This window comes from Lepisosteus platostomus, chromosome 5, assembly GCF_059453375.1.
Source record: "Lepisosteus platostomus isolate fLepPlt1 chromosome 5, fLepPlt1.hap1, whole genome shotgun sequence".
NCBI lineage: Eukaryota > Metazoa > Chordata > Actinopteri > Semionotiformes > Lepisosteidae > Lepisosteus > Lepisosteus platostomus.
The window spans coordinates 1105311-1117896 of record NC_142615.1 but is presented as its reverse complement, the minus strand read 5'-3'; the positions used below and the strand labels follow the sequence as shown (position 1 = coordinate 1117896).

General features: G+C 57.3%; 1 protein-coding gene across 1 annotated transcript; it reads left to right on the top strand.

Moving 5' to 3' along the window:
* The first annotated feature begins 465 nt into the window (after positions 1–465).
* cyp21a2 (cytochrome P450, family 21, subfamily A, polypeptide 2) lies at positions 466–11268 on the top strand. The gene is made up of 13 exons (XM_088632996.1): positions 466–1214; positions 2425–2628; positions 3444–3533; positions 4025–4179; positions 4392–4487; positions 5673–5783; positions 5922–6014; positions 6435–6578; positions 8222–8335; positions 9143–9309; positions 9767–9870; positions 9955–10232; positions 11043–11268. The coding sequence occupies exons 1-12, from the start codon at positions 1076–1078 to the stop codon at positions 10206–10208; spliced, it is 1671 nt and encodes a 556-aa protein (XP_088489122.1). The 5' UTR covers positions 466–1075; the 3' UTR covers positions 10209–10232; positions 11043–11268.
* The last annotated feature ends 1318 nt before the right edge of the window (positions 11269–12586 follow it).

Below are 12586 nucleotides of genomic sequence, written 5' to 3'. Positions count from 1 at the left end.
GGAATCTGGGGTGTCTGTCTCTCTGAACACTGGACACTGATCGCAGGCTTTTATAAGGGAATCTGGGGTGTCTGTCTCTGGACACTGGACACTGGTCACAGGCTTTTATAAAGGAATCTGGGGTGTCTGTCTCTCTGAACACTGGACACTGGTCACAGGCTTTTATGAGGGAATCTGGGGTGTCTGTCTCTCTGAACACTGGACACTGATCACAGACTTTTACAAAAAGGAATCTGGGGTGTATGTCTCTGGATACTGGACACTGACTGCAGGCTTTTATAAGGGAATCTGGGGCGTCTGTCTGGATACTGGACACTGACTGCAGGCTTTTATAAGGGAATCTGGGGTGTCTGTCTCTGGACACTGGACACTGACTGCAGGCTTTTATAAGGGAATCTGGGGCGTCTGTCTGGATACTGGACACTGACTGCAGGCTTTTATAAGGGAATCTGGGGTGTCTGTCTCTGGACACTGGACACTGACTGCAGGCTTTTATAAGGGAATCTGGGGTGTATGTCTCTGAACACTGGACACTGGAACATGAAGTCCATGCGGTCACTCTCCCTCGGTGTTTTTCTGACCTTGGACAGTGGGGGACGAGCGAGAGTTGTTTTCACAGCCTTGAGGAAGAGATGGATGGGGATGATGTGGACAGCAGGAGAGCAGAGGCAGTATAAAACCACAGACAGGCCGTCCAGGAGCACAGAGAGAGACAGGCTGCAGCAGAGACAGGCAGACAGGAAGGAGACACACAGGGAAAAACACACAGACTCACACAGCGAGACACACACAGTGAGACACACAGCGAGACACACACAGTGAGACATACACAGACTCACACAGCGAGACACACACAGTGAGACACAGCGAGACACACACAGTGAGACACACACAGACTCACACAGGCACACACAGACTCACACAGCGAGACAAACACAGACACACAAAGTGTGTGAGACACACACAGACACGCAGAGAGTCAGACAGGCAGTCGAACACAGACAGCTGGGAAAAACCGCCAGTTCTCCTAAAAGAGGGAGGGACAGACAGCTCAGTTCTAGGGCCGCCTGCAGAGATGTTGGGGTGTCCACTCCTGCCGTCCGCCTGGGCTGCACTGGTGCTGCTCGTCCTGCTGGGGGCACTGTTTTCTCTTTCAGAGCTCGCAAGGAAAAGAGCTACCTCCTCCACAGCTACTCAGACCTCCCCTGGGAAAGGTAAGGGTTAAAAATTAAAACCATCTCTCTCCCAGTGCAGTGTTCATGTACTGGAGTGTCCAGTCAGTGTGTGTGTATGAACCCCTCTCTCTCTCAGTGCAGTGTTCATGTACTGGAGTGTCCAGTCAGTGTGTCTGTATGAACCCCTCTCTCTCTCAGTGCAGTGTTCATGTACTGGAGTGTCCAGTCAGTGTGTGTGTATGAACCCCTCTCTCTCTCAGTGCAGTGTTCATGTACTGGAGTGTCCAGTCAGTGTGTCTGTATGAACCCCTCTCTCTCTCAGTGCAGTGTTCATGTACTGGAGTGTCCAGTCAGTGTGTGTGTATGAAACCCCCTCTCTCTCAGTGCAGTGTTCATGTACTGGAGTGTCCAGTCAGTGTGTCTGTGTGAACCCCTCTCTCTCTCAGTGTAGTGTTCATGTACTGGAGTGTCCAGTCAGTGTGTCTGTGTGAACCCCTCTCTCTCTCTCAGTGCAGTGTTCATGTCCTGGAGTGTCCAGTCAGTGTGTGTGTGTGTGAACCCCTCTCTCTCTCAGTGCAGTGTTCATGTACTGGAGTGTCCAGTCAGTGTGTCTGTGTGAACCCCTCTCTCTCTCTCAGTGCAGTGTTCATGTCCTGGAGTGTCCAGTCAGTGTGTGTGTGTGAACCCCTCTCTCTCTCAGTGCAGTGTTCATGTACTGGAGTGTCCAGTCAGTGTGTGTGTGTATGAACCCCTCTCTCTCTCAGTGCAGTGTTCATGTCCTGGAGTGTCCAGTCAGTGTGTGTGTGTGAACCCCTCTCTCTCTCAGTGCAGTGTTCATGTACTGGAGTGTCCAGTCAGTGTGTGTGTGTATGAACCCCTCTCTCTCTCAGTGCAGTGTTCATGTACTGGAGTGTCCAGTCAGTGTGTGTGTATGAACCCCTCTCTCTCTCAGTGCAGTGTTCATGTACTGGAGTGTCCAGTCAGTGTGTCTGTATGAACCCCTCTCTCTCTCAGTGCAGTGTTCATGTACTGGAGTGTCCAGTCAGGGTGTGTGTGTGAACCCCTCTCTCTCTCAGTGCAGTGTTCATGTACTGGAGTGTCCAGTCAGTGTGTGTGTATGAACCCCTCTCTCTCTCAGTGCAGTGTTCATGTACTGGAGTGTCCAGTCAGTGTGTGTGTATGAACCCCTCTCTCTCTCAGTGCAGTGTTCATGTCCTGGAGTGTATTAACCCCTCTCTCTCTCTCTCAGGCTGGGCTCTGGGCAGACAGCTCTGGTCCAGTCTCTCTCAGGTCTGGTCCTCGTCTCCCTCTCCCTCGTGCTCTCTGCCCGGTCCGCCCTCCCTCCCGATCTTCGGGAACATTCTCGACCTCACCCGGGAGCACCTGCCCGAACACCTGACTTCCCTGGCGCGTCGCTACGGCAACATCTACCGGCTGCGCTGTGGGAGCACAGGTGAGGCGGGCAGGGCTCACCCCAGCTGCAGTACCTCCGGGTGCCTGCGGGGCCCGGGGGGGCGCTGTTTCTCCCTAAGGGCGACACTGACCAGGGTTCAGCTGAAGCCTAACTGCTGGTCACCCTGAGGCGCACGAGGAATTCGAGCAGGAATCACGGATTGTGTCTGCAGATCTGTCGCAGGTCAGGGAGGTGATTTGTGGCCGCCTTCTGCTAATTGCTTAATATTATTTAATAATAATAATAATATTCATAATAATATTATTAATATTATTATAATTGCTGTTCAGTTCAAGGGGCTTTACTGGCACGACCGATGGGGACAATCCGTGTTGCCACAGCAAATAAGAATAAAATTAACCTGGAAAATAAAAAGAAAAGAAAATCTCCAACAGAGACGGATCATAACGTATGTACATCTGCTGTAAACAGTGACGCTCGGCTCAGTCCAGTCCAGTTCAAGGCGCTTTACTGGTGTGAAGTCAGTACAGTCAGTGTTGCCACAGCAAAACACATACAGTCAACATGGAACACAGAGCTGCAGACATTTACAGTACAGACACGGTCCTCCGGTCTCTCCATCTAGACAGGAGCAGGACTGGGAGACAGGCTCACTGGGGCTCAGGCTGGGACAGGAGATCACACACTGGGCCGCCAGTTCAGCGGAGTTCCCTCCTCCCTCTCCCAGTGGGATCGGGACACGCTGGGATTCTGGCAGGGGCGGGCTCACTGCTCCTCTTCCCTCTGTCTGAAGTCTGGATGGCAGTGGCCGCTGTGCTGAGTGTCCAGTGAACGCCGCTCTCTCTGTGCTGCAGATATGGTGGTGCTGAACAGCACTGAGCTGATTCGCGAGGCGCTGGTGAAGAAGTGGTCGGACTTCGCGGGCAGACCCCAGTCCTACACTGGTATGAGAATACCCACACTGTCCAGTCAGGGTGTGTGTGTGAACCCCTCTCTCTCTCAGTGCAGTGTTCATGTACTGGAGTGTCCAGTCAGTGTGTCTGTATGAACCCCTCTCTCTCTCAGTGCAGTGTTCATGTACTGGAGTGTCCAGTCAGTGTGTGTGTATGAACCCCTCTCTCTCTCAGTGCAGTGTTCATGTACTGGAGTGTCCAGTCAGTGTGTGTGTATGAACCCCTCTCTCTCTCAGTGCAGTGTTCATGTACTGGAGTGTCCAGTCAGTGTGTCTGTATGAACCCCTCTCTCTCTCAGTGCAGTGTTCATGTACTGGAGTGTCCAGTCAGTGTGTGTGTATGAACCCCTCTCTCTCTCAGTGCAGTGTTCATGTACTGGAGTGTCCAGTCAGTGTGTGTGTATGAACCCCTCTCTCTCTCAGTGCAGTGTTCATGTACTGGAGTGTCCAGTCAGTGTCTGTATGAACCCCTCTCTCCCCCAGGAGACGTGGTGTGTGGGAGGGGTAAGGACCTGTCTCTGGGCGATTACTCCGGGGTGTGGAGAGCTCAGAGGCGCCTGGTCCACTCCGCCCTGCAGCGCTGCCGAGCCTCGGTCCTGGAGACAGTCATCACCCAGGAGGCTCAGAGACTGAAACAGGTGGGCAGAGTCTGACTCACTCAGACTCCCTTCAGTTCACACACAACACAAAGCAGGCCGGCGCTGTGTTCAGGGCAGTGCTGAGCCACGTTGAGCCGAACGAGGTCCTCCCACTGGTAAGAACTGTCTTGAAAAACATCTCACATGCAGTGTACTCTTCCAGGGGTGGGACACGCAGTGTGTCACTGTCTCTGCTGGTCTCCCTCTGTCAGGTCCTGCTGGGCTATCAGGAGACCCCAGTGGATCTGTCTGAAGACTTCACACTGGCTGCCAGCAACATCATTACAACACTGGTGTTCGGAAAACAGGTCTGAATTCATCTCTGCGTCTCTGGGGCCTGTGTGAGGGTCTGGACTCCTCTCTCTGTGTGAGGAGTGTTTCTGGGGTCTGTGTGAGGGTCTGGACTCCTCTCTCTGTGTGAGGAGAGCCTCTGGTGTCTGTGTGAGGGTCTGGACTCCTCTCTCTGTGTGAGGAGTGCCTCTGGGGTCTGTGTGAGGGTCTGGACTCCTCTCTCTGTGTGAGGAGTGTCTCTGTGGTCTGTGTGAGGGTCTGGACTCCTCTCTCTGCGTGAGGAGTGTCTCTGGGGTCTGTGTGAGGAGTGTCTCTGGGGTCTGTGTGAGGGTCTGGACTCCTCTCTCTGTGTGAGGAGTGCCTCTGGGGTCTGTGCGAGGGTCTGGACTCCTCTCTCTGTGTGAGGAGTGCCTCTGGGGTCTGTGCGAGGGTCTGGACTCCTCTCTCTGTGTGAGGAGTGCCTCTGGGGTCTGTGTGAGGGTCTGGACTCCTCTCTCTGTGTGAGGAGTGTCTCTGGGGTCTGTGCGAGGGTCTGGACTCCTCTCTCTGTGTGAGGAGTGTCTCTGGGGTCTGTGCGAGGGTCTGGACTCCTCTCTCTGTGTGAGGAGTGTCTCTGGGGTCTGTGTGAGGGTCTGGACTCCTCTCTCTGTGTGAGGAGTGTCTCTGGGGTCTGTGTGAGGGTCTGGACTCCTCTCTCTGTGTGAGGAGTGTCTCTGGGGTCTGTGTGAGGGTCTGGACTCCTCTCTCTGTGTGAGGAGTGTCTCTGGGGTCTGTGTGAGGGTCTGGACTCCTCTCTCTGTGTGAGGAGTGTCTCTGGGGTCTGTGTGAGGGTCTGGACTCCTCTCTCTGTGTGAGGAGTGTCTCTGGGGTCTGTGTGAGGGTCTGGACTCCTCTCTCTGTGTGAGGAGTGTCTCTGGGGTCTGTGTGAGGGTCTGGACTCCTCTCTCTGTGTGAGGAGTGTCTCTGGGGTCTGTGTGAGGGTCTGGACTCCTCTCTCTGTGTGAGGAGTGTCTCTGGGGTCTGTGTGAGGGTCTGGACTCCTCTCTCTGTGTGAGGAGTGTCTCTGGGGTCTGTGTGAGGGTCTGGACTCCTCTCTCTGTGTGAGGAGTGTCTCTGGGGTCTGTGTGAGGGTCTGGACTCCTCTCTCTGTGTGAGGAGTGCCTCTGGGGTCTGTGTGAGGGTCTGTGTTCTGTCTTTCCCAGTATGAGAAGGGCGACCCCGAGCTGAGCTCCCTGCACTCCTGTCTGAATGAGATCGTGTCTCTGTGGGGCTCTCCCTGGATCAGCATCCTGGACTCCCTCCCCTTCCTCAGGGTAACCTCTGGCGTTAGTGTTGTGCGTTGTGTCGGAATCATTACGAGCGGCAGTAATATCGCGTCCGCCGTGGTAGCACTGCAGCGGTATTTGTGGTCGCAGTTTGATTTGTTGACACTCTGTCCATCTGCTCGTCAGAGGCTGCCCAATCCTCCCTTCGCACGCCTGCTGAAGGCTGTGGCCAGGAGAGATGACATCATCAGGGCGCATCTGGAGGATTACAAGGTGGCGGTGAAAGGCAACATCAGTCATGAGACAGACACACAGACCACGGACAGAGGGACAGACACACAGACACACAGACACACAGACACACAGACCACTGACAGACACACAGACACACAGACACACAGACACACAGACACACAGACACACAGACCACTGACAGACACACAGACACACAGACACACAGACACACAGACCACTGACAGACACACAGACACACAGACCACTGACAGACACACAGACCACTGACAGGGACAGACACACAGACACACAGACCACTGACAGGGACTCAGACTCACAGACAGAGGGACAGACACACAGACACACAGACACACAGACAGAGGGACTCAGACACACAGACAGAGGGACAGACACACAGACACACAGACAGAGGGACAGACACACAGACAGAGGGACTCAGACACACAGACAGGGACTCAGACACACAGACGGGTCAGTGTAACAGTCTTGTCTCTGCAGAAGCAGCGCCTGGGCTGTAGCACTGGGGGCGACATCACGGCGGCTCTGCTGCAGAGCCTGGAGAGTCCAGGGGAGGCGCCGGAGAGCGAGGTGCGTCAAGAGTAGAGCCGGACACAGGACCAGTCACTGCACATCCCAGCTGAAGCCATTCTGGGCTCTGCTGTCTCACTCCACTGACCTGTCTCACCCACTGACCTGTCTCACCCACTGCCCTGTCTCACCCGGCACCCTGCTGTCTCACCCCACTGCCCTGTCTCACCCCACTGCCCTGTCTCACCCTGCACTGCCCTGACTCACCCTGCACTGCCCTGACTCACCCTGCACTGCCCTGTCTCACCCCACTGCCCTGTCTCACCCTGCACCCTGCTGTCTCACCCCACTGCCCTGTCTCACCCGGCACGCTGCTGTCTCACCCCACTGCCCTGTCTCACCCGGCACCCTGCTGTCTCACCCTGCACTGCCCTGTCTCACCCCACTGCCCTGTCTCACCCGGCACCCTGCTGTCTCACCCCACTGCCCTGTCTCACCCTGCACTGCCCTGTCTCACCCTGCTCCCTGCTGTCTCACCCCACTGCCCTGTCTCACCCGGCACGCTGCTGTCTCACCCTGCACTGCCCTGTCTCACCCCACTGCCCTGTCTCACCCTGCACCCTGCTGTCTCACCCCACTGCCCTGTCTCACCCGGCACGCTGCTGTCTCACCCTGCACTGCCCTGTCTCACCCCACTGCCCTGTCTCACCCTGCACCCTGCTGTCTCACCCCACTGCCCTGTCTCACCCGGCACGCTGCTGTCTCACCCCACTGCCCTGTCTCACCCTCTGTTTCGCTGCGCTGCTGCCCTGTGTGTCCTGTCTCACCCTCTGTCTCGCTGCGCTGCTGCCCTGTGTGTCCTGTCTCACCCTCTGTCTCACCCTGCTCCTGTCCGGTGTGTCCTGTCTCACCCTCTGTCTCGCTGTGCTCCTGTCCGGTGTGTCCTGTCTCACCCTCTGTCTCGCTGTGCTCCTGTCCTGTGTGTCCTGTCTCACCCTCTGTCTCGCTGTGCTGCTGTCCGGTGTGTCCTGTCTCACCCTCTGTCTCACCCTGCTCCTGCCCTGTGTGTCCTGTCTCACCCTCTGTCTCGCTGTGCTCCTGTCCTGTGTGTCCTGTCTCACCCTCTGTCTCGCTGCGCTGCTGTCCTGTGTGTCCTGTCTCACCCTCTGTCTCACCCTGCTCCTGTCCGGTGTGTCCTGTCTCACCCTCTGTCTCGCTGTGCTGCTGTCCTGTGTGTCCTGTCTCACCCTCTGTCTCACCCTGCTCCTGTCCTGTGTGTCCTGTCTCACCCTCTGTCTCGCTGCGCTGCTGCCCTGTGTGTCCTGTCTCACCCTCTGTCTCGCTGCGCTGCTGTCCTGTGTGTCCTGTCTCACCCTCTGTCTCGCTGCGCTGCTGTCCTGTGTGTCCTGTCTCACCCTCTGTCTCACCCTGCTCCTGTCCGGTGTGTCCTGTCTCACCCTCTGTCTCGCTGTGCTGCTGTCCTGTGTGTCCTGTCTCACCCTCTGTCTCACCCTGCTCCTGTCCTGTGTGTCCTGTCTCACCCTCTGTCTCGCTGCGCTGCTGCCCTGTGTGTCCTGTCTCACCCTCTGTCTCGCTGCGCTGCTGTCCTGTGTGTCCTGTCTCACCCTCTGTCTCGCTGCGCTGCTGCCCTGTGTGTCCTGTCTCACCCTCTGTCTCGCTGCGCTGCTGTCCTGTGTGTCCAGGCTCTGACGGAGGGTCATGTCCATATGGCCATAGTGGACCTGCTGATCGGAGGCACAGAGACAACTGCATCCTGGCTGAGCTGGACTGTCGCATTCCTACTGCACAGCCCCCAGGTACACAACCATCGCTGTGTGTGTGTGTCATTGTGTGTGTGTACATCACTGTGTGTGTGTGTCATTGTGTGTGTGTACATCACTGTGTGTGTACATCACTGTGTGTATGTGTGTGTGTCATTGTGTGTGTATATCACTGTGTGTGTGTATCATTGTGTGTGTGTGTAATTGTGTGTGGACATCACTGTGTGTGTGTAGATTACTGTGTGTGTGTAGATCACTGTGTGTGTAGAGTACTGTGTGTGCGTGTGTGTCTGTGTCATTGTGTGTTTGTATAGATCATGGTCAGCAGGAGTCCAGTGTTCAGAGACAGACAGATCAGTGTGTCCACTGTGCTGGTCAGCAGGTGTCCAGTGACAGACTGCCCCTCTCTCTGCAGGTCCAGTCCAGTGTGTCCAGCGAGCTGCGCTCGGTGCTGGTCAGCAGGTGTCCAGTGTCCAGTGACAGACTGCCCCTCTCTCTGCAGGTCCAGTCCAGTGTGTCCAGCGAGCTGCGCTCGGTGCTGGTCAGCAGGTGTCCAGTGTCCAGTGACAGACTGCCCCTCTCTCTGCAGGTCCAGTCCAGTGTGTCCAGCGAGCTGCGCTCGGTGCTGGTCAGCAGGTGTCCAGTGTCCAGTGACAGGCTGCCCCTCTCTCTGCAGGTCCAGTCCAGTGTGTCCAGCGAGCTGCGCTCGGTGCTGGTCAGCAGGTGTCCAGTGACAGGCTGCCCCTCTCTCTGCAGGTCCAGTCCAGTGTGTCCAGCGAGCTGCGCTCGGTGCTGGTCAGCAGGTGTCCAGTGTCCAGTGACAGGCTGCCCCTCTCTCTGCAGGTCCAGTCCAGTGTGTCCAGCGAGCTGCGCTCGGTGCTGGTCAGCAGGTGTCCAGTGTACAGTGACAGACAGACACTGCCCCGCCTGTCCGCTCTGATCAACGAGGTCCTGAGGCTCAGGCCGGTCGCCCCTCTCGCAGTGCCACACCGGGCCACTAGGGACAGCAGGTGAGCACACTGCCCCGAACTGCCCCAAACTGCCCCACCCTGCTCCGCCCTGCCCCAAACTGCCCCGCGCTGTGCCGAACTGCCCCGTCCTGCCCTGAACTGCCCCACCCTGCTCCGCCCTGCCCCAAACTGCCCTGCCCTGTGCCGAACTGCCCCAAACTGCCCTGAACTGCCCCACCCTGCTCCGCCCTGCCCCAAACTGCCCTGCCCTGTGCCGAACTGCCCCAAACTGCCCTGAACTGCCCCACCCTGCTCCGCCCTGCCCCAAACTGCCCTGCCCTGTGCCGAACTGCCCCGTCCTGCCCCGTCCTGCCCCCGAACTGCCCCACCCTGGGCCATCCGCCGCAGGGCATTGTGGGACAGGAATGGCGGCCGCCCAGGTAGCGGAACTCGTGCGGTAACCAGTGGTAACCAATCACCCCCCCCCTCTCTCTCTCTCTCCCTCCCCCCCCTCCAGCATCGCCGGCCACTTCATCCCCAAGGACACGGTGGTCATTCCCAACCTGTTCGGCGCGCACCACGACCCCGCCCTGTGGAGCGCCCCCTACTGCTTCAGACCCGGTACTGCGCCCCGGACGGACGCGCGCGAGAACCCCGCGGATCTGGGAACTGGGATCTGACCGTCTGCCCCTCTCTCCCCCTCAGAGCGCTTCCTGGGCCGGGGGGCGGGGGCGGCGGCGCGCGGCCTGCTCCCGTTCGGCGGCGGGGCCCGGCTCTGCCTGGGGGAGGGCGTCGCCCGCACCGAGCTCTTCCTCTTCGCCGCCCACCTGCTGCGCGACTTCGAGTTCCTGCCCCCGGGGGGCGAGGGCCCGCCCGACCTGCGGGGGGCCGTCAGCGTGGTGCACAAGGTCAAGCCCTTCCGGGTCATCGCCCGCCCCCGGCCCCCCACTTCCTGCTGAGGGGTCGGAGGTCACGGGTCAGAGGTCAGTTCCTGTGCTCTTGTTTAAGGGAGGGGGGGGTTTCTCTGTGAGACAGCGGAGCTCCCAGAAGCTGGGAGAGACGCTCTGTCCAGCTCCTGGCAGTGAAAACTGGACAACATCTGGACAAAATGAGACCTACTAATCATGAGAGAGAGAGGGGAGAGAGAGAGAGGGGAGAGAGAGAGGAGAGAGAGGGGAGAGAGAGAGGAGAGAGGGAGAGGACAGTGAGAGAAGAGAGAGAGAAGAGAGAGGGGGGACAGAGGGAGAGGAGAGAGAGAGGAGAGAGAGGGAGAGGAGAGAGGGGAGAGAGGGAGAGGACAGGGAGAGGAGAGAGAGAGAGGGAGAGGAGAGAGAGAGGAGAGAGGGAGAGGACAGTGAGAGAAGAGAGAGAGAAGAGAGGGGGGACAGAGGGAGAGGGGAGAGGAGAGAGAGAGGAGAGAGAGAGAGAGGAGAGAGGGGAGAGAGGGAAACGACAGGGAGAGGAGAGAGAGAGGGGTAACTGTCCTTTCAATATGAACTGAGCAGGACCTGTGTGTGGGGATTCTGTGTCTCCTGTCTCCGCCCTGCCCCTCTCTCCCTGTGTCTCCTGTCTCTGTCCTGCTCCTCTCTCCCTGTGTCTCCTGTCTCTGCCCTGCTCCCCTCTCCTCTGTAGCAGCGTGCGCACACCGCCGCTGTCCGCCAGAGGGCGCTCCGATGATGTTATTATTATTATTAATAATAATAATAATAATAATCTTCTATCATTCAAAATAGAATATTACAGGCGCTGTGTAAAATAAAGACCCTTCTTAGTGATGAATCCTACTATCACAGACTGTCACAGGAGGGCTGGAACACGGGACCGAGCAGCTGCAGGAGGAGGAGGAGGAAGAGGAGGAGGGGAAGACGAGTCCCTCGTGTTTACCGCGGTTCCTCCAGACAACCTGCGGACGGTGCCTCTGCCTGGCAACGGGTGACGTCACCCGCCCGCCCGGACACCCGATTGGTGGATTTTTTCATCAAGACAAAATAAAAGACTGGTTTTGGGATTCTGCCATAATTCGGTTCCTTCGTTCGTTCAGTTCGATAACAAACTGATTGATTGATTGATTGACTGGGGAGATGTTTGTGAACGCCAGCGGCAGCTCAGCGCATTGAAAAGCGCTTCAAGCGCTTTGAGAAGCCACCTTTAAAGGCGCTATATAAAATAAAGTTTATTATTATTATTATATGAACGGCGTTAATGAAGTTTTAATGAATTGCCACCGGCTCGCTGATCCTCGCGCGGAGTGGGGGTTTGGGATCTGGGGGGGTTGTGCTCGCGCTGTTTTCCTGATTGCCCCCACACACACACACACACACACACACGCGCGCACACACACACACACTCACTCAAGAAAGGCGCTTAATTAGAGACTGGTCACACCTGTTAATTAGTGACCCCTCCCCCCCGCTACCCGGGGGCATAAAGGTCAGGTACCGGTCCGGCCCGGTCCGGCTCTCCCAGGTCGTGCCGGGGGTGGAAGTGGGGTTCTCTGCCGGGAGGCTGTGATTATCCGCTCCCGCTCCGGTTCGGCCCGGTACTTCTCCCTTTGTGTGTTTGTGTGTTTGTGTGTTTGTGTGTTTGTGTGTTTGTGTGTTTGTGTGTTTGTGTGTTTGTGTGTTTGTGTGCACAGTTGCACTAGAACACACCTGAGGTCACCTGGCCGGACACTGGGACTGGACACTGCACTGACCCCTCTTGGGGTCACTCCTGGTGTGGGGGTGCTCTTACAGTGAGGACTGGACACTGACCCCTCCTCCTCACAGAGAGACTGGGGTCACTCCTGGTGTGGGGGTGCTCTTACAGTGAGGACTGGACACTGACCCCTCCTCCTCACAGAGAGACTGGGGTCACTCCTGGTGTGGGGGTGCTCTTACAGTGAGGACTGGACACTGACCCCTCCTCCTCACAGAGAGACTGGGGGTCACTCCTGGTGTGGGGGTGCTCTTACAGTGAGGACTGGACACTGACCCCTCCTCCTCCTCCTCACAGAGAGACTGGGGGTCACTCCTGGTGTGGGGGTGCTCTTACAGTGAGGACTGGACACTGACCCCTCCTCCTCCTCCTCACAGAGAGACTGGGGTCACTCCTGGTGTGGGGGTGCTCTTACAGTGAGGACTGGACACTGACCCCACCTCCTCACAGAGAGACTGGGGGTCACTCCTGGTGTGGGGGTGCTCTTACAGCGAGGACTGGACACTGACCCCTCCTCCTCACAGAGAGACTGGGGGTCACTCCTGGTGTGGGGGTGCTCTTACAGCGAGGACTGGACACTGACCCCTCCTCCTCACAGAGAGACTGGGGGTCACTCCTGGTGTGGGGGTGCTCTTACAGC